General features: G+C 46.5%; 9 protein-coding genes across 9 annotated transcripts; 5 read left to right on the forward strand and 4 right to left on the reverse strand.

The window, feature by feature from the left end:
* Positions 1-582: 582 nt before the first annotated feature.
* On the forward strand, positions 583-990 carry N7483_010200 (uncharacterized protein; the record flags this gene model as incomplete). Its single annotated transcript, XM_057093627.1, has 1 exon — positions 583-990. One exon carries the CDS (start codon positions 583-585, stop codon positions 988-990), a length of 408 nt encoding a protein of 135 aa, XP_056939598.1.
* Positions 991-1,127: 137 nt separating this feature from the next.
* On the reverse strand, positions 1,128-1,808 carry N7483_010201 (uncharacterized protein; the record flags this gene model as incomplete). The annotated part of the gene is made up of 1 exon (XM_057093628.1): positions 1,128-1,808. One exon carries the CDS (start codon positions 1,806-1,808, stop codon positions 1,128-1,130), a length of 681 nt encoding a protein of 226 aa, XP_056939599.1.
* A 1,218-nt stretch (positions 1,809-3,026) lies between these two features.
* Positions 3,027-3,904, reverse strand: N7483_010202 (LITAF-like zinc ribbon domain-containing protein; the record flags this gene model as incomplete). Its single annotated transcript, XM_057093629.1, has 3 exons — positions 3,027-3,249; positions 3,350-3,815; positions 3,880-3,904. The coding sequence occupies 3 exons, from the start codon at positions 3,902-3,904 to the stop codon at positions 3,027-3,029; spliced, it is 714 nt and encodes a 237-aa protein (XP_056939600.1).
* A 1,367-nt stretch (positions 3,905-5,271) lies between these two features.
* On the forward strand, positions 5,272-6,388 carry N7483_010203 (aldo/keto reductase; the record flags this gene model as incomplete). Its single annotated transcript, XM_057093630.1, has 5 exons — positions 5,272-5,340; positions 5,401-5,411; positions 5,464-5,521; positions 5,594-5,830; positions 5,894-6,388. 5 exons carry the CDS (start codon positions 5,272-5,274, stop codon positions 6,386-6,388), a joined length of 870 nt encoding a protein of 289 aa, XP_056939601.1.
* Positions 6,389-7,322: 934 nt separating this feature from the next.
* On the forward strand, positions 7,323-8,761 carry N7483_010204 (alpha/beta hydrolase; the record flags this gene model as incomplete). The annotated part of the gene is made up of 2 exons (XM_057093631.1): positions 7,323-7,603; positions 7,702-8,761. The coding sequence occupies 2 exons, from the start codon at positions 7,323-7,325 to the stop codon at positions 8,759-8,761; spliced, it is 1,341 nt and encodes a 446-aa protein (XP_056939602.1).
* Positions 8,762-9,810: 1,049 nt separating this feature from the next.
* N7483_010205 (alpha-1,2-mannosidase family protein) lies at positions 9,811-12,330 on the forward strand (the record flags this gene model as incomplete). Its single annotated transcript, XM_057093632.1, has 5 exons — positions 9,811-9,893; positions 9,960-10,501; positions 10,563-10,996; positions 11,054-11,820; positions 11,874-12,330. 5 exons carry the CDS (start codon positions 9,811-9,813, stop codon positions 12,328-12,330), a joined length of 2,283 nt encoding a protein of 760 aa, XP_056939603.1.
* A 631-nt stretch (positions 12,331-12,961) lies between these two features.
* Positions 12,962-15,527, forward strand: N7483_010206 (1,4-alpha-glucan branching enzyme GLC3; the record flags this gene model as incomplete). Its single annotated transcript, XM_057093633.1, has 8 exons — positions 12,962-13,004; positions 13,076-13,200; positions 13,291-13,390; positions 13,454-13,566; positions 13,628-14,319; positions 14,406-14,741; positions 14,805-15,435; positions 15,501-15,527. The coding sequence occupies 8 exons, from the start codon at positions 12,962-12,964 to the stop codon at positions 15,525-15,527; spliced, it is 2,067 nt and encodes a 688-aa protein (XP_056939604.1).
* A 1,085-nt stretch (positions 15,528-16,612) lies between these two features.
* On the reverse strand, positions 16,613-18,681 carry N7483_010207 (F1F0 ATP synthase subunit beta; the record flags this gene model as incomplete). Its single annotated transcript, XM_057093634.1, has 6 exons — positions 16,613-17,545; positions 17,615-17,931; positions 18,088-18,130; positions 18,190-18,275; positions 18,415-18,575; positions 18,671-18,681. The coding sequence occupies 6 exons, from the start codon at positions 18,679-18,681 to the stop codon at positions 16,613-16,615; spliced, it is 1,551 nt and encodes a 516-aa protein (XP_056939605.1).
* Positions 18,682-19,918: 1,237 nt separating this feature from the next.
* Positions 19,919-20,724, reverse strand: N7483_010208 (cytochrome c oxidase subunit IV family protein; the record flags this gene model as incomplete). The annotated part of the gene is made up of 3 exons (XM_057093635.1): positions 19,919-20,008; positions 20,110-20,303; positions 20,475-20,724. The coding sequence occupies 3 exons, from the start codon at positions 20,722-20,724 to the stop codon at positions 19,919-19,921; spliced, it is 534 nt and encodes a 177-aa protein (XP_056939606.1).
* Between the last annotated feature and the right edge of the window lie 23 nt (positions 20,725-20,747).

Consider the following 20,747-nt stretch of genomic DNA (forward strand, 5'->3'; position numbering starts at 1 on the left):
CAGAATAGCGACAAAAGGACCAAAAGACTTGAGAATTTCACTCCACCAAGATGAAAGGAAATCAAGTTCATTATATGAATATCTGCTGCTAAATTTATCAAAGAATTTGATGCTTGTGTTTAGAGCCGCTTTTTCCTTGTGATCTTATACGCATCTTTGAGTAGAGGACACAAAGGAACAATGCTACAAAGACGGATGGGTGCTTCAGGTGATCCATTCTTTGATCTTTATAATTAGGAATCATTGCAGTAAATCCTATATTTAGACAAACATCAAACAAAGGATGAATACCGATGCTTAAGATTCATGAATGACTGTTGTTCTCAACCTTAAAACAAATTTAGACTCATAATCAGAGAGTGATGAATAGACTTCATAGAGCTTTATACTATTTTCAAATAAAGAGATATTTTTATAGAACTTTCAGTCCAACTTTTGAAGATTTATCATAGATCTCGGATCATAAATACTTAAATTCCAAGGTTCACCTGGGGACTACTCATTGTTCAACCACAAACTCTTCTCTGCCACATCCATATCAGGAACAAACTCCGAACATTGAAACTCATTACCACCGACAAAATGACACTCACAAGCGAGGCTCCATTTGCTTGGGTTCATATTAGATTCATGACGGTCGTTCACTCTAAGTTCACTGATGAGGATCTCCTCTATTTTTGCGAAGACTCCGTTTACTGTGGAGAGGTTATGACAACTCTGACCTCCGACCTTCCTCGCTCCCTAGCGCGTGCTTCTGACCCGGTTCTTTCTATTGAAGTTCATCCTGATGGACGTTACAATGACCCCATGGATCGGCAGAATGCTTGCGCCCCTGTGTTGGCCAATTGGATTCTAGATTTAAAGAAGGGTCTAGGGCTTCCATTTGATCGGTATTATCTATTTAGAGATTCGTTTTATCTGACGCCTGTGCAGATAAAATTGGGAATGGAGAGCTGGGAGGAGGAAATTGTTCATAAAGTCATTGACTAATACCACTGGGCTGATGTTTAAGATCTGTCGGGTAGTTGCCAGTGTCTCATTATCTGAATCATACCAATAGATGCTATGAGAAAATCATTTCCAATTAAACAATGTAGAACAATTTGAAATAAGTAAAATAGTAATGTTCATGTTTCCAACTCTGTCAAATACTTAACCCCTGAATCAATCAACCACCAAGCTGCTGTTTCGTGCATCCAACGTAGTACAGGTTTCTCCAGCGGCATAGTCTGTTTCTCATCCACGCGTCGCCACATAACTGTCTCAGTACAAAAGACCACAGCATCACCCTCCTCCTTGAAGCTGAGAGCAAGTCGACCATTCACAAAGTCCATACCCTTCAGCTTTATTTCGAACTCCACTTTATTGCTGCTCCGCGCAACAACACGATACACACCACAAACCAAGTCCCCTTCATGGAAATCAAGGGAGGAGATATGCGATGCTTTAAAGCTTCTCTTTTCTTCTGAGCTCTTACTCATAAGTCGAATCATCAAAGCTTGAGGGAAATGAGTAAAGATGGTCATATTTCGTCGAGCAAGTTTGGTGAAGAGTAACTCTGTTGGAATGCTGCAAGGAAGAGACTCGCGAAGTACAGATTTCGATGCGCGATCATGAAGCGCAAAATATTGGTCCGTGAATACAGATTGTGGTATTGAGTTGATTGTTACCGGCTTTGAACTCTTGGATAGGGCGCCTTTCTGGGATGTATGTTCGATGCGGGATGACAGTCTCTGGTGAAATACCAAGAAGTACAGCACCGATGAGCCCGTCAGCACAGCGCTGATTGTGGCTATTAAACGGATCATGATGATATGTGTATGTCTCTTGAGAATGTTGTTTTCTCTCTCTTTCAGATGAATTGAAGATTTGCGAAGTTGCACCTTAACATGACTTCATCGGGATCATCAGCTGAACTCAATACGAGCCCGTCTTGGCTTCTCACCTGAGTGGTGCATGAGACATGTTAGTCATCTGGCCCCCAGGAGATGCCCAGTAATTATATCGAATCGGAATTAGATACTTGACTCTTTGTTATTCTGCTCTTTTGCGGATAATCAGATCACTCTCAAAGGATTTGGTCATATTGAGATGGCGAGGGACTTTCCCAATTTCGGAAGGCTTCCACCTGAAATCCGGCTGATGATCTGGGATATGACCCTTACAGAAGACTGGTCAGTAAGCAGTTTCCAACGAGTTCGAAAAAGACATGGAATAAAACTCGTGGGCAAAAACAATCAGCGGAACCCAAGCCAAGCCTGTCATGAAGCTCGCGAAGTCATGCGCTGCAGATCTACCAAAGTTGACGGTCTTGGGTGGTTTAATCTCAATCGCCATATGTTTTTCTTCCGAGACAAAGAATCAAGCTGGCATTTGATGATCGACATTACGCAAACTTACGACCTTCAATCCGCAACGCACTCCACCTTATGGAGACGTGCCGGTTTCTCTTGAACGGATGCAACGCCTTACTTACAATAGTGATTGTTGCGCCCTGGCTAGTCCCCACCGATACTGATCGGTATGATACTGATCAGTATGATCCTGACATAGACTGGATAGCGCCTTATGAGAATTGGTCGCGATTCTTTTGAAAGACAAAGTCACCCACTGAAGTTGATCTGGCTCCGCTACTAAATACCGTTGATTATGGTTGCGATGAGAATGATGTCAGAATTGCTACATACAAATCGAGGCTTGATCAAGCGGTTCGGCGACTGCCAGACCCGCTGCCAGAGCATTTACAACCTATTGATAGTTTTGCCTGGCGGTTTCTCAGGACTTTGAATAAATTGCAGTCTTTGATTGAGAAATCGGTCGCATCACCTAGATCATACTTGAGAACATGTAATGAGATGCGCGGTCGGGTATAGATACGCTTCGATAATCAAGCATTTTCATATCCAACTCTACAAGAATCACAGATACAGGGAAAAAAAATGGTATCACTCTCTAAGTTATGACAAAAGAAAACCAGTAACCAATCTCAAATTCAAACGCCAAGCCTATTTAGATGTAGATAGATATCACTCTTTCGATTTTCCTTGAGCTACACCGGACTCAATACCAGATTGTTGAGTCGTCTTATTTGAACCTGGACCCTGCATTACTTGAATTCGACCACTGTTATGCCAACATGCAAGTTTAACACCACACTTTCCACAAAAATGATCTACGTCTTTGAGAGACGATATCAAGTATGGGATACAACCAAGGCAGCAACATAAGCAAAGAACTGCAGCCCATCCACTATCAAAAGTGTTAGCGCAATAATTGCCTTGCATATCAAGACACATAAACCTCGTGGAGATTCTTGCGACCTGTTCGCTAGAAACATGAATCCACTTACTGGGTCGTTGCTCCCGAGACCATTTCTATCCTCGTCAATTCGCGTTGTCCACAAGCAGGACAATCAACCGGACAAGAAGCGGATTGAAGCGCATGCAATGGTACTGCGGTCGCATACGTGGTAGGCTGACCGAACGGTGTATAACACTGCCGCGGCTGGAACTGATTCGCCACTGGCTGACCTGGATAGTCCTTCACATCTGCGCCAGCTATGGGAGGTTGACTGGTCAATGATGGATGTTCTCCGCGAACTATCTGCCCTTGAGATTCTTTCCCTGGAATCTCGAAAGCGTTGACAGGCATTGGCGCATCTTCAGGTCTAGTCCGCTCATGCTCGTATGGGGGCGCTGGGAATGAAGCTGTGAGTGCTGATGGGGGTGAAAAACTGGAGCTTGTGTATTCTGAAGTATGTAGTGGGCTTATGGGGCTTGGTTCGGTGTTTTGGTGGGTCTCGACTGGGATGAGGCCTGGAGTGATAGTATGGTGTTAGCGATATTACCATAATGAATAAAACCGAGAAAGGAGATTGACCTTCGCTATCAGGTCTTGCACCCATGATGAGCTTTGATATGGTGAGTGGAGTGAAAATGTGTAACAAGGGAGAAGAAAAGCTGCAACACCGACCACGAGGAATGATACTTTAAAGAGTCTCAAGTGGAATGCCCCGGTTATAATTAGGATCTGATCAGCCCAGTTCCACTTTCATGCAGGAGGGTTGACGAACCCCAATTAGATTTTAGATGATGGAGACACTGCCCCGTTGAGTGCATAGAGAAATCCAAAGTTTCATGTCTTATCCTTGTACTAACTTTATAGTGCTGCCTACTATTCCGTGTATGTGGGTGATATGGACAGCCTTACCTCTATGATCTCAGATGTTATAAGCACAAAAATTCTCGGAACTCTTATGTATGGAATTACTTGAACATGGTATTCCCAGGTGCTTCAGCTCACGCTCAGTATGAATGTCGTCAACACTTGGTCCTTGTACCTCCCAGTATGAAGATTGAGTCTAGAGCGGCTGTTTTGAGACCATCCCAGGGTTGACTATGTCGAATAGAGGAATAGACTCAAGTCGGGTCGAACCCGAGTATGATTTGATTTGGATTTCATTTTGACAGGTTCAACTTTCCATGTAACACGCTGAAAGTCTGGTCCTCGTCGGAATACAAGACAAACGCAGGAGGGCTGGCGGTGTGGCTGCGCCCCTTGTAGATCAGATCTGAGGCCGTGGACTGTCGATCACCTTTGCTATGCCAATCACATCTTCGGAGTATGCGGAAAAGCAGGGCTGACGCCCCTTTACTCCGTATCCTGCAACTCAAAATGCAAGCCTGCAGTACATTGTGTTTCAAGAAGTTAATTAAGCCTTCTGGAAATCCCCATGTTTTGCATGTCATGTCTGCCAGTGTCCTGTGGATACGGAGTATACAATAAATAATCTCGGATATTGCAGAAATGAACTGTTTTCCCTTGTTGCATCCTCAGGTGACTGATTTCTGACCCCTCTTTGTATGTAGGTACCTACAGGGTTATCTGGAGGTTAGCTGGAAGGGAAGGTTAGCTGTTGTATTGTTGGATATAGATAACTGGTAGCCCGAGGGATAGGCTGTAGGCTCTCCTCGGGTACCAGACAAGCGGTGAATAAAAGTGCAGGAACCCAAGAACCCAAGTAGAAAAAGAGGTCTCAGTTAACTCGATATCGGGGTTACTACATTCAGTCTTCCCCGAGCTTCCGCCCCCAACTGATCTCCATGTAGACCAACATCACCTATGACAACATTTAATAGTATCGAAAGGATTTAATCGGATACAACTTAAGCCCGATCAGTTAACTCCAGATTTCAAACCGCACTTATATAACAGCGCCTGCGACCTTCGACTCTTGGACTATTTGAAAATCCCTTCATGTTCAAGTTGAGAATGAGCTCCAAAATTTACCCCACAATCAAGCTTGCCAGCGGCTATGAGATCCCTCGCTTGGGGTTCGGAGTATGTAATCTTTTTAAACTTAAGCGATCATTATTATCTACTAACACGTCTTGGTAACAGGTCTATAAGACGTATGGTCTCACATACCGACAAGACCCTTGTTATAATACTAACTTCACCAAGACCAGCAGATGAAACCGAACGATGCTGTTTAGAAGCCTTTAAAGCTGGATATCGTCATGTGAGTGTCACTTTACCAACCCTTCCCGGACTTCCAAGTTTAAAGCTCCAGAATTATTACTAACTACAGCAGATCGATTCAGCCTCCAAGTATTTCAATGAAGCTGGCTGCGGAAACGCGATCCGAGCCTCTGGAATTCCACGAGATCAGATATTCTTCACCACAAAAGTGGGCGGTGATATCACATACGATCAAGTCAAAGCGCAGGTTACTAAAAGCCTTGCCGAATCGAAACTCGACTACATCGACTTGATGCTGCTTCATCACCCGCGTGGTGGATCCGAAAACCGCAAAGGCGCATGGAGAGCCGTGAGTGCCCTGCTTAATGCGATTCCATTTGACAACCCGACAGCTGATAATTTTGGATTCTAGCTTGTTGAAGCTGTTGAGGAAGGAAAAGTACGCTCTATTGGAGTCAGTAACTATGGTGTCCATCACCTAGACGAACTCGAGCAGCACATAATCGACCTCGAGACAGAACGCGCTGGCAAAGGAAGGGGCGGTATTGTCAGCGTGAATCAGATCGAGCTTCATCCATGGCTTGCACATAAGGAAATTGCCGAATGGTGTGAAAAGCGCGATATTATCGTTGAGGCATTTTGTCCGATCGTTCGTGGTACACGCTTTGAAGAGCCTTCGGTTAAAAAACTGGCGGATAAGTATTCCAAGACTCCAGCTCAGATTCTCCTTCGATGGAGTATTGATAAGGGCCATGTTCCCCTAGTCAAAAGTGTCACTCCATCACGCATTGCTTCTAATGCTGATGTGTTTGATTTTACGCTCACGGCGGAGGAGGTCCAAGAACTTGAGACGGATGAATACTCTCCTGTTTCGTGGAATCCAACTACTTCAAAACTGGAGGAATGAGTGGGAGAAATATCGATCACCCGGGAGATTTCATACTCTATTGATTTATCAGTCAGTGAAGTGATTCAAGTTCCATGCTCGAAAGACTGAATACTAGGAACTCGAATATTCCGAGTCCATGTTGACCATCGAATTCTTCTCATATGTGCAATGCTATGCAATATTTCCTGAATCATGATATGCTTCTCTAAAGTCTTAGCTAAACACTGGCAGAAGGCTTCCTATGGCTTAGGTAGTACTGGTAAGATGTGCAGGTAAATGGTGACATACCCCTCTTTGCGCATGCATATCTCTTTGCATATGTAAGTACCTACAGGGTTACCTACGGGGTTACCTGCATGCATGATTACCTGAAATGGAAGGATACTACTAGTAGCTGCTATATAGTTGGATATAGGCAACTGGTAACCATAGGGATGAGCTATAGGTTACTAGTAATTCTGCCCCTCTGTTCTTCCGGGTGGGGAGCAAACTCGAAAACCCACTGAAACCCAAGTAGGAAAAGAGGACTATCTAGGTCTATAATACTTATTCTCATTTGGTTTCTCCTAATTCCATTGAGATCCATGACAATCATTGGGTGAAACTCGACCTCAGACTTAATGTACCTGGAACCAAGGAATGAGACAAGTTGCGGACCGAGCCTAGGTAACTAAGTTTTGTTTCTAAATCAAACGTTCAAAGCTATATTTGGATTTTTCTCACATAAATCCAGTCCCATTTCTCGGGGCAACGTGTTCATTTTGGCTAAGCATTGTTGCCTTAATAAGCCTTTGTGGGGGCGGGCGGGGTTACTTTGCAGGGATGTGGAGGCTGTGCAGCATCAATTATTTCTACATATCAAACTTGGGAGCTTCAAACGTTCCTCACCTGGTCAAACATTTGAAGTCAACATATTTTTGACCGCACGCCTCTTCCAAGGTTCATTTGAGTGATGGATTACGTGGAGCCTCAGACTTTCGATCGGCCCCCGGCCAACCCCAGCATATCATTGCCTGGACCTGGTAGACCGGAGGATACAACAAAGCGAAGGCTTCTCTTGATCTATATTCATGGTTTCCAGGGATCAGAGACCTCTTTTCAGGAACTTCCGACCCATGTTCACGATCTTGTAACAAGCTTGTTGATTGAATCATATCTTGTATACACGCGAATCTACCCTCGGTATAAGTCTCAGGGGGAGCTACAAACAGCCGTCGATCAATTCAGCGCGTGGTATGTCATCAACCCGAAAGTGAGCTGAATGCTCACCTTAAACTGAGGAGAATACTCTGCTGTCTAGGCTGAATATGAGCTAACTCATATACCTGCAGGCTAGCACCACATGAAGCAAATGATCTAGATGTAATCCTGCTGGGGCATAGTATCGGTGGAATTCTAGCTGCAGATGTGGCATTATTACAAAAAGGCACAAAATCAAAACACCGAATACTGGGGCTCATCAATTACGATACCCCCTTTCTGGGACTCCATCCCCGGATCATTCCAGATGGAATCAAGAGCATGTTTCCGATGAAAGATCCATCACCTGAAGAGAATCTAGCAGATGAGCAAGAGTCACTAGGGATGGAGCCAGCGTACAGACTAGCTGCACCTGGCTCTAAACCCAGCCCCAACTTCAACCGTCCGTGGAGAAACGATAAGCGACAGCCCGATCGTGGTCTTCTCGGTGGTGTGAAGCATTTTATCAACAAGAAGAAGAACGAGGACAATTTCGCAAAATCAGTATTCGAGCGCATCATATCTCCTGCTCGATTTGCAAACTGCGTCAACAACTATTCCGATTTGCGCCGACGCTATCAACGTTTGAAGGAGTTGGAGAAGGCAGAGTTCAGTGCGGGTAGAATCCGCTTCATCAATTATTATACCTCCAGTACGGGACGTCGCCAAAAGGAAAAGTGCGGGAAATCTAAAGAGAATGACGCGACAAACACATCGACGACTTCTCCATTATTTGGATGTTGTCAGAGTTCAAATGGGACAGAAAGCGCCGAAGAATCGATGAGTAGTCTGTCTCTTGCAGATAGCTCATCAACGTCAGTGGATCAGACAAAAGAACCGGCTCTTTCAGAAAGCGTTTCTCACTCCAATTCTGACTCTGGACCTAATACCAAGAGTTCATCTAAACCTATTAAGGCTCAAAAGTTCATTCTCTTACCGTCTTATCATTGGAAATCGGATGATAATTCGAACTGGGCGCCAGTACTGATGCAAGACATGGATGCGGTTGTGGCGCATCAATCTATGTTTTTGACAACGGGAAAACATTATGATTATCTTTTTGGGGATACTGTAGCTATTATTGAACAGTGGGTTCAAGAAGATTTAACTGAAAGGATGGTACAAGAAAGCAGACAGGAGAGTCTTGACTAAATCATAGAACACCCAGCACATCCAGCACATCGCATTTGAATAATAAAGCGAATCTTTGAATCAACTACCATTAATATTATATATAATATTCTATAAAATCCTAGATAATAAATTAATTATATAATCAATAAAAGGTTAGCCCCACACGTGGTGTCCGTCCCTGATCGGCGCATGTGGACGCACCGCGACTCCTGATTTGGTCACTCCCGTCAACATTTGAATGTATACACACCCTTTTTTCACTTTCCAACTATTCCCCCTCCAGCATAATCCACCTTAATCGACATTCCAATTTCCTATCCCAGCACCACCCTAAGATCACTTGATAGACGACTCACAGTCCTCCAAATCCCCAGGTGCAATATCCCATGGCCAGGACAGGGATAATCTGGCACTGGAGAACCAGGCAGACCCTGGCTACAGTTGCACAACTAAAATTCCATCCAGAATACATCCATACTCCACAGAGTACTATCACCATGATTTATCTCCCCTCCTTACTCTAGCATATCCACTAGTGAGCTGCATTGGGTTCAAGACCATGTCTGACTCGCTCATGACTCTTTTTTCTTCTATCTGCAAGGCTTGAAGGGTGGGTCAGTGGACCCGATGAAGCATTCCTGATTAGTATCTCCGAGTCCCCCTTGACAACCAACATGATCGAAATCCAGCATACACTCTACTCTTTGGTCCGAGATGAAGTGGGGGACTAGTTGGTTTTGACTTGCGCTATCACTGAATAGTCCTATCGATGGAGGGGAAGACCCCATGCCTGTCTATGTACCTACTAGCTCTTGTAGGATCGACTAGGTCATTTAAATTCTTTAATCCTGCCCGGATCCCAGCGGGGGATTTCATGTTACGCGAATCTTTGAAGCGTGGCTTGTCTTCCCTTGATTCAAATCTCCTATCTTGGTTCCAAGATTGTCCTTCCATGCTCAAGCGTCACTGTAGATCTTGATTATCAGATCTAGACGTGCTTCAGAACTGCATATCTACACGACTCCGTGCATGACGTACAATTCTAGGGTTTTTTTGGAATACCCAGCATGAAACACGCCAAAATGTTGACTGGCGTCGTTTTGATGGCAGCTGCTGCGGCAGAAGACTTGACCCAACATGTGGATGTGTTGTAGGTTACCTTTTCCAGACTTCCAATTCACTTCACAATCCAGGGAAGAGCTAATAATTTTCTAAGTATGGGAACAGAAAATGGTGGAAATGACTTTCCTGGCGCAGTACGACCCTTTGGTATGGTCAAGCTAGGGCCTGATCTATACCTCTCCGGTACGGACGCATACTCCGGTTATCTCCCCGATGGCAATTTCTCCGGGTTCAGTATGATGCATGAGCAAGGAACCGGTGGAGCACCGAAATATGGGACAGTCTCGCAATTACCATTAATTGGTAACATCACTGACCCTTTATCGAATATCACTGTATCCCGCAGTGGCACCGATACTGGCTCGGTGGGATACTATAAGGCTGAGACGGGAGATGGGGTTGAGGTTGAGCTGAGTGCTTCAAAGAGAGCAGGTATCTATCGGTATAACTTTCCCTCTGGATCCACGGGTAATGTACTCGTTGATGTTTCACATGTCTTGCCTTCGTCCCGTGGGCAGGGTCTCAGTCAACATTATCGAGGTGGAAATATTACTGTCTTCAGTGATGGCCATTATGAAGGAGCTGGTATATATGACAATGGATGGAATGAGGCACCAGATTGGACTATTTACTTCTGTACGTTCAATGTTTCATCTCAAGTTTTGTTGGAGACTCGGACGATTCTGACTTTTTCCAGGTGGATATTTTGATTCTACTGCCACAAGCAACAAGACATACACAGCAACGGGTGCAGATACGAGCGTTGAGCAAGACAATGGTTTTGCGTCATCTTCTTCAAACTACACGCGCATTGGGGCGCTCTTTTCCTTCAGTGACAGTGAGGTTATCTCCCGAGTGGGAATCTCCTGGATCTCTCCAGAGAAAGCCTGCAACAACGTCAAATCCGAGATTCCAGAAGACACAGAATTTGAGTCAGTTGTCGACGATGCAGTCGATGAATGGAACACCGAAGTTCTGTCAAAGATCACTACAACCAACACCAACGAGACCAGCCTCACTTTGCTGTATACCTCTCTTTACTTCATGCATCTGATCCCCACCAACCAGACTGGAGAGAACCCATACTGGTCATCATCTGAACCCTACTACCAGGACATCTTCACATTCTGGGTAAGAAATCCCCACATTTTGCCTTGTCACAGAAACTCATCTCACCATGTCACACAGGACCTCTTCCGCTGCTCCACTGCCTTAATGCAAGTCCTTCAGCCAACCTCATACGAGGAACAAATCCGCTCCTTAATCGACATTTGGCGAAACGTCGGCTACATGCCTGACGCCCGAAGTTCAAACTACAATGGCCGAAGCCAAGGCGGATCCAACGCAGACAACGTCCTCGCCGACGCCTACGTGAAGGGTGTGCGCGGCTCCGTAAACTGGGAAGACGGATACAAAGCCATGGTAAAGGACGCCGAGGTAACACCCGTGAACTATCCAATTGACTGGATGGCACCCGACTCCTCAACGCACGATGGACGCAGTGCGCTTCCGGACTGGTTGGAATATGGATACATTACACCAAACTTTAGTCGGGCGGTTAGTCGTGCGGTTGAGTACGCCTATAACGATTTTGGACTCTACCAAGTTGCTTCGGGACTTGGGAAGACAGATGATGCAGAGAAGTATTTGAATCGGTCGCGGAATTGGCGCAATCATTGGAATCCTGAAGTCACTTCATTGGGATACTCTGGTTTCGTGGTTCCGCGTAATACGACCGGGTTTGTTGAAACGGATCCCTTGACTGATAGTGGGTACTGGGGTGACCCTTACTATGAGGCTAGTTCTTGGGCATACTCTTTTGCGGATGTGCATGATATGGGTCATATGATTGAGTTGATGGGTGGGAATGAGACTGTTGTCTCGCGACTGGATACTATGTTTACTGAAGGAGCCAGTGGGTCGAGTGGGACTATTTTTGACCCGACCAACGAACCGTAAGTGGAATATCTTTGATACAGCTGGAAGTGCAGGATTCTAATCTGGATAGGATGTTCAATCTTCCCTATTTGTACAACTTTGTTGGTCGACAGGACCTGGCGGTCTCGCGATCTCGAAAGGTTGCCAAAGAGGACTATACCACTGGTGTCTCTGGTCTACCGGGTAACAGTGATGCAGGAGCCATGCAGACCTGGTTACTTTGGAACATGATCGGTCTGTATCCGATCACTGGTCAGACGACATTCCTGATTCACTCACCCTGGTTTGAGTCGATGACTATTGATCTGGGTGGTAATAAGACACTCCAGATCACCTCAACAGGTGGAGATGGCAATGGTGACAGCGACATCTATGTTCAGAGTCTCAAGGTCAATGGCCAGGCCTGGACGAATAACTGGTTGACCTGGGATGATATCTTTGCAGAGGGAGGTACGTTGGAGTTTGAACTCGGAGCAACTGCAGTGAATTGGACGACTGGTGCATTGCCGCCGAGTCCTGCATCTTAGGATCTGGGAATTGCATAGCAATCCTCCGAGTCGGATGTCACTACGGACTTTTGATTCCTTTGGGATTTGTTTCATGTATATAGATCATTATTTTCATGTCGATATTAACGCCTAACGTCTAAGCACAAACTTGAAGCACATTTTCAATCAGGTTGAACTTGACTATTCATTTTATTATTTTCATCATCAATCCACAATTTAAATATTTTAATTTCAAGGTAAATTTCAATTTACTACTAAAATATGATAAATGTCTGCCCCTTTTTAGCTGCAAATTGAACTGGGCCCAGGCCAGAACGAGGTTACAGTCCGCATTCGGATTCTCAAAACAGACAATATTGGCACATATGATTATACGTTGTATATTCAGCTCTAATTAAGATAATAAGTAGGATTAATATAATAAAAATGAATGAAATAATAAATGCCATTATTAATCTTAACTCAACAAAAAGTAGGCAGAACAAGTTGAAAAGTGGGCAGTCCAGACTTCAGAGGGGCCCGAGCTCTAATCCCCTCAGTAGCTCAAACAGCCAATCATCCCAAGAACGAAAGGTTGAGGGGTTGATGTCACCTTCTCCTCCTTCAATATTCTCTCTTTTTCTCTTTCATCTTCTCTGTCAAGAAAAATATGGCTTCCATCGATTCTACAGATTTCCCTACTGATGGCACAGGTAAGACTAAAGCTCATAACAATTGATCTTATCCCGATTCCCGGGACGTCATCGCTGATAAGCTACCCCAGGTGTCATTAAGCTTGATCCGTGGCTGGAACCTCACCGTGAGACATTAAAGCATAGGTACAGCTTGGTCAAGAAATGGGCCGACGATATTGAGAAGTCCGAAGGTGGACTTGACAAGTTTAGCAAGGTATTCACCACTCTTATCAGTACCGGGATTCGGAGCTACCAGTTGGATGCAACTGACGAGCTAACACGCCACACGCTTGCTTCGGAATAGGGATATGAGTCCTTTGGTATTCACGCACAGCCAAATGGCGAGATCAATTATCGCGAATGGGCGCCCAATGCGGTCGAGGCGTCCTTGGTGGGAGATTTCAGTACGTCTACTCTTACATGGAGCTGCGACATGAGCACCTGAGCACCAGCACTGACATTACCAGATAACTGGGATACCAACGCCAACCAAATGACCAAGGATAACTTCGGTGTGTGGAGTGTGACTGTCCCTTCCAAGGACGAAGCTCCAGCTATTCCCCATGCTAGCAAGATTAAGGTAAGCACACAAGCTTGGAGCATCCGCTGGATTTAATACTAATTGCTGTTCCATTTTGAAGATCACAATGGTTCTCCCCAACGGCGAACGCATCTACCGAATCCCAGCATGGATCAAGCGCGTCGTTCAAGATCTTGACGTCTCCCCAACATACGACGCCGTATTTTGGAACCCACCTGCCGACCAACTGTACAAGTTCAAGCACACACGGCCCAAGAAGCCCGAGAGCCTGCGAATCTACGAAGCCCACGTTGGAATTTCATCCCCAGAGACACGGGTCACCACCTATAAAGAGTTCACAGCGAGTATGCTACCTCGCATTAAGTATCTGGGCTACAACGCCATCCAGCTGATGGCGATTATGGAGCACGCGTACTATGCCAGCTTCGGCTACCAGGTGAATAACTTCTTCGCGGCAAGCAGTCGTTACGGGTCTCCTGAAGACCTGAAGGAGCTTATTGATACTGCACACAGCTTGGGGCTGGTTGTTCTGCTTGATGTGGTGCATAGTCATGCGTCGAAGAACGTTCTCGATGGTATCAACATGTTCGATGGATCTGATCATCTCTACTTCCATGCGGGTGGTAAGGGTCGTCATGAACTCTGGGATAGTCGTTTGTTCAACTATGGTAATCACGAAGTGCTGCGGTTCCTCTTGAGTAACCTTCGCTTCTGGATGGAGGAGTACCAGTTTGATGGATTCCGTTTCGATGGAGTGACTAGCATGCTCTATCAACACCACGGGATTGGAACGTACGTGATCCTTTTTCTCAGATTCTACCCAGTCATCGTTTCTTCCCATACCTGCTTCAAGAGCTTCTGCTAATATTGACTCACAGCGGCTTTTCTGGTGGATATCATGAATACTTCGGACCATCCGTCGACGACGAGGGTGTCACATATCTCACTCTCGCCAATGAAATGCTGCACAAACTCTACCCCGACTGCATCACCGTAGCGGAAGATGTCTCCGGCATGCCAGCACTCTGTCTTCCGCATGCACTCGGCGGTGTTGGCTTCGACTACCGACTCGCAATGGCCATCCCCGACATGTACATCAAGCTTCTGAAAGAGAAGAAGGACGATGAGTGGGATATCGGTAACCTATCACACACATTGGTCAACCGACGTCACGGTGAGAAGACAATCGCCTATGCTGAGAGTCACGACCAAGCGTAAGTCGAACCACAGCATACCACCCCTTCTCCCATTCTCAACTCATTCACTAATAATCACAGTCTGGTCGGTGACAAAACCCTCATGATGTGGCTCTGCGACAAAGAAATGTACACCAACATGTCCGTACTCACCGAGTTCACACCCATCATCGAGCGTGGCATGGCAATGCACAAGATGATCCGTCTAGTAACCCACGCTCTTGGAGGCGAGGGATACCTCAACTTCGAAGGTAACGAATTCGGACATCCAGAATGGCTTGATTTCCCACGAGCAGGAAACAATAATTCATTCTGGTACGCTCGTCGCCAGCTCAACCTAACCGAAGACGAACTCCTTCGGTACAAATTCCTTAACGAGTTTGATCGTGGTATGCAGCTTACAGAGGAGAAGTATGGCTGGTTACATGCTGCACAGGCATATATCAGTCTCAAGCATGAGGGTGATAAGGTGCTTGTCTTTGAGCGTGCGGGATTACTTTGGATCTTTAATTTCCATCCTACCAATTCGTTCACGGATTATCGGGTTGGTGTTGATGTTCCTGGTACTTACCGTATTGTGCTCGATACAGATGATAAGGAGTTTGGAGGACTGGGAAGAAATGTTAAGGATACGAGGTTCTTTACGACTGATATGCCTTGGAATGGAAGAGCCAACTTCACCCAGGTTTATATTCCTACTAGGACTGCTTTGGTGAGTATCCAATCCGTTTCTTTACAATCTCCTTGTTCCTAGTGCCTTGCTAATATCTTGTGTAGGTCCTGGCTTTGGAATCCACCTTGTAAGGTTGCCGGAGTGGTGGATACGAATCTCATTTCAGTGTAGCCATACATGGAGACCGCATGATTTGAAGCAATGTGAGCGGTAGTTAATACATACTAGAATGATACATTTGATTATCTTGAGGACAATTCCAAACAACCAGTAGATTGATCCTTTCGTAGCAAGTACTAAGCACTTGATACAACGTGGAGGGCACTGGCAGTAACGTACGTTAGTGAACCTCCCCATGATGACGGTGATTCATGCCACAGATGCTATTGCTCAGGCATCTTCAGCCTAGATACTTCGACTACTACTATGATAACTACAGAAATGGATAATTCACAAAGGAAAATACAATTGAACACCAAGATTTCTCAGGGCCGCCTCGCAAGGCCATGGTTTTCAACTCTAAATACACAATAATGAAACATAAGCCAGCCAGACGGTATTTCGGGGGTTGCATATCCGACCAGGCTTTTAAATTCTCCAGGAAAAGAGGGTAATCTCATCAAATCGCTCAGTTAGACATGACACGTCATATCTAAAACCCTCATCCAAGACACACACTTGCAATCCTTCCTCCAAGTTCCTCACCTGGCACAACCGTCCTTTTCACTTCTCTTCGTATCCAATCACAATTCCAACCGTTTCATCCCCAGGTCCAAGTCCAGATCGGAATCCATAGACCCAATTTGTCAAGCCCCGTTTCCAGGGCGACATTCTTTAAGTATAGATCGAACCAGTCTTCGGACTCACAACGCAAGAACTCCCAGACGACATCAGACAGAAACATAGAAAACCCGAATCGAAGAAATCGACAATCAAATTCTCTTGAGTCGCTGTTTCACGTTTAGATCGAGTATTATACACGCATCCGAAGAGGAAATGATGTCGAATGGGAGGTGGTTAAGAGAAGAAGACCAAGTTCAAACAAAGGAAAAAATAAGACCCGGACCACAAGAGAGATAAGAGAGGAAGAGGGAGAGAGGACATAGAAGAAAGTAAAAGAAACAGTGTTTGAGGCTAGAATATGGCGCGAAGATTTGTAGAGGGAGGATGAGGGTTTGAGAAGGACGCCGCTACCTAGCACATGACAAAATTACATTTAAGCAGAGCCCTCAAGCTCAGCCAGAATCTTCTCACCCTTGGCACGGGCAGACTCGATGTCACCAACCATGTAGAAGGCGTTCTCGGGGAGGTCATCAGCCTCACCGTTAATGATGGCCTTGAAGGAGCGGATGGTGTCCTTCAGGTCAACGAGGGTACCCTCGATACCAGTGAAAACCTGGGCGACAGCGAAAGGCTGGGACAGGAAACGCTGGAGCTTACGGGCACGCTCGACAGTAAGCTTGTCAGCCTCAGACAACTCATCCATACCCAGAATGGCAATGATATCCTGGAGAGACTTGTACTCCTGGAGCATCTGCTGGACACGGGTGGCAGTGTTGTAGTGGTCGTCACCGATGATACGGGGGTCGAGCATACGGGACTTGGAGTCGAGAGGGTCGACAGCGGGGTAGATACCCAACTCGGAGATACCACGGGACAAGACAGTGGTGGCGTCCAAGTGAGCGAAGGTGGTAGCGGGGGCAGGGTCAGTCAAATCGTCAGCGGGCACGTAGACGGCCTGGACGGAGGTAATGGAACCCTTGTGGGTGGTGGTAATACGCTCCTGCATACCACCCATGTCGACGGCCAGAGTAGGCTGGTAACCGACAGCGGAGGGGATACGACCCAGAAGGGCAGACACCTCGGAACCGGCCTGGGTGAAACGGAAAATGTTGTCAATGAAGAGCAGCACATCCTGACCCTCCTCGTCACGGAAGTACTCGGCAATGGTCAGACCAGTAAGGGCGACACGGGCACGGGCACCGGGGGGCTCGTTCATCTGACCGAAGACCAGAGCGACCTTGGACTCGCCCTCGAGCTGGATGACACCAGTCTCCTGCATCTCGTGGTACAGATCGTTACCCTCACGAGTACGCTCACCGACACCACAGAAAACGGAGTAACCACCGTGGGCCTTGGCAATGTTGTTCTATTAACCACATAGTTAGAATCAAAATGGTCCTGTGGAAAAAGTAGATTCAATGGTGGAAAAACTTACAATCAGCTCCTGAATGAAGACAGTCTTACCGACACCGGCACCACCGAACAGACCAATCTTACCACCACGGGCGTAGGGGGCAAGCAGATCGACGACCTTGATACCAGTGACGAGAATCTCAGCAGAGGTGGACTGCTCAATGAACGCAGGGGGCTCGGCGTGAATGGGGTAGAACTTGGTGGCCTTGACGGGACCACGCTCGTCAATGGGGTCACCAGTGACGTTGATAATACGGCCCAGGGTGCCGGCACCGACGGGGACCTTGATGGGGGCACCAGTGTCGTGAGCGGCAACACCACGGGACAGACCCTCAGTACCTATAGAATTGCGTTAGTAAATTTGAGCGTTTTCGAAATGTAGGCGTGGAAATGTTGTCGGTCCGGCAAGGAGTGGGTCCCCCTTTCTGTTGAGTAGGGACGACACGGTGGCCGATGACGGTGAAAATTGATGGGAGAATGGAAGGGATAGCTTACCGTCCATGGCAATAGTACGGACGACATTCTCACCCAGATGTTGCTATAGTAAGAGGTTAGTTTGTGGCGTTTAAGGGGGAACCAATCAATGAAGTCACATACAGCAACCTCCAGGACGAGCTTCTGGCCGTTGTTGGTGGTCTCAATGGCGTTCAGAATGGCAGGGAGCTTGTCACCCTCGAACTTGACTATTAAATCGCAGAAAGAAAGTCAGAAATTGATCCAGAGGGATGTTTGGCATCGATTGCGATGGGTTTAGGGATGAATCGAGGCCCAGGAAAAAGATTTTCGCGATGCCTCGGATGGATCCAGGAGTCGAGCACGTACTGTCAACGACGGCACCAATAACCTGGTGAACCTTTCCGGCCTGAGTAGCCTCGGAGCTGGCGAAGCGGGCAGTCAAAGCAGGCAGGGCATTGGCGCGAAGAGCGCGGGCGACGGGGGTCGGCCGGGCAAAGGCAGCCCTCCCGAAGGTCCGGGCGAGACCGCTAAGAAAACGCGAGTTAGGATGTGAAAAAATTGTTGAAAAGTAGGAAAATGGCGAGCGGGCGACGATGTGGGGTAAAATTTGGCGTTGACATACCTCTTGAACATGATGAAGGTGTTGAAGAGCGAGGTGGTATTAAAGGGTAAGAAGGGTGTGGATGGAGGAAAAGAGGGAAGAAGAGGAATGGGAAGAGGTTGGTGGACTCGCACGGGAACTGGGCGCCCTTAGCCTTTCCGGGGCGGTTTTGCCGATGGTCCCGTGATGAACCGACAACGGAGTATCACATAACATAGTGAGTATAAATATTAACATTTATTTATTCTAAGTTTGTTACTTTTATTTTCTAGTTCATAATTTTCAAATTTTAATACATCTTCCACTTTATCAAATTGGTTGTGGTTATACTCTTCAATTTTCCCGTTGCTAGGGTATTCGCACGACTCTTCACCGGCCGGCTTGGCATCCGAAAGCAGGGTCAAGCTTGTACTGGAGAAACTATTTATTTAACTTGAGCTACTATTAAAATTGACATTTTATTACTTGTCAACAATTCTCTTTTTCTTCAGATACCACTATTTAACCAATTGATCTATTCCTCGGATGTGTTGCTTATACTGCTCACAAGCTCTTCCCCTGCATGAGCTTCCCCAGTAGAAATCTCTGACGTGTGGTCCCGGAGCCCTCACCCACTCTTTTCCGAATGGTATGAGAGAGAACCTTGGAAGTCAACACCGCCATTCTTAGAGTACCATAGAGAACACGAAATATCATATCAAAAAATTCCAAATTTATATCTCTAGTTTTTCTTACCGCTTCTACCCTCTATACCCTACTAGACAAGTGTCAATGGGTCAACGCGGCACACAGACAGGGGTTCTCCGCACCAGCTTTCCAGGTTCCGAATCGCTCCGGGTTACCCAACGCCTTGACCTGCTGGAGGTGCATTGGCGCCAGGTCAATGTGATTATGCACGAATGAAAATGAAATAATAGATTCAAATGATTTGACCAACAAAAAAAATATAAGAAACAGAGAACCCAACATATTTCTCTATGGCTACAAAAGAGATACATTGATTATAGCACAAGTACGGGATACACGCATTTTCAGATGCTGGTCGACCAGAACGACGACAAAAAAACGGAAATGATAAACAAGTTCAGTCCAACGTTAAAGCGGGGGTGGCGTCATCCATCGAGGAAACATGGCCAGCCGCATGAGGCCTATAGCTTCAGGGAAAATCGAATCATTCTCAGAATAGAGATCTCGTATACGGAGGATCCCAGCCCCGTTCAACACTGATATCTGTACCTTGTTCACCCCAAATCAAGGTCAAAAGAGCATCTATGACTTCTCGAGAGGAGGGCTCTGAACAAAGCCCTTGCCCTCGTAACCAGGCTTGCTGATACCGTGGATGGGGTTGATCTTCTCGGACTATGAAAAAGGAAGAAACAAAAGGTCAGCACCCGGTTAACGAACAGAAAAGTGATATCTGGCTCAGTATCCAGATTCCATCGATAAAATTCAATACATACCAGAGCGTACTCGTTGGAGGCCTCCTGCCACTCCTTGGACATGGTCTTGGGCTGGGGCTTGGCGAACAGGTGGACGGCGTAGAACAGAGCAAAGGAGACGAGAGTGAGCTGGGTGACCTTGAAGAGGATCTTCCAGCCCTCACCCTTGGGAGTCTGGGCACGGGGGCCGTGGGGACCGAAGGCAATCCAGTAAGCTATCAATTAATATATGTCAGCATCAAAAGCCGATATTGAAAAAATGTCGTATGATATCGGGGGGGTATCCTGGGATCCTGGGGTAGGCTAGAATCGCCCCTCGGAAGTGGTAGGATTGATGAAAATCGAGGCAAAAATTCAACACAAGCCATTCGCAAGGATTAACGTACCGGCCTTCTTCTCCTGGAGGGTCATCTGGTGCCAGTCGACCTTCATGCGGTCACGGAGAGACATCCAGAGCTCGGCCTGCTCCTGAGGGGGCATACCCTCCCAACGCTTCTCAATGCTGGCGAGAGTAGGGTTGGCAATGGCATGGTCGGAAGCGAAACGGCTCTGCAGGGCGTTCAGGGAAGCAATTGGGCTAGGACGGATAGAGGCCTGGGCGCGAGGAACCGCGCGAGCGATGGAGCGAAGAAACATTGTGCGGAAGGTGGGAGGTGGCA

Source organism: Penicillium malachiteum (genome assembly GCF_028827825.1).
Source record: "Penicillium malachiteum strain IBT 17515 chromosome Unknown utg000005l:1.0-9002435.0:326005.0-9005861.0, whole genome shotgun sequence".
Classification (NCBI taxonomy): Eukaryota; Fungi; Ascomycota; class Eurotiomycetes; order Eurotiales; family Aspergillaceae; genus Penicillium; species Penicillium malachiteum.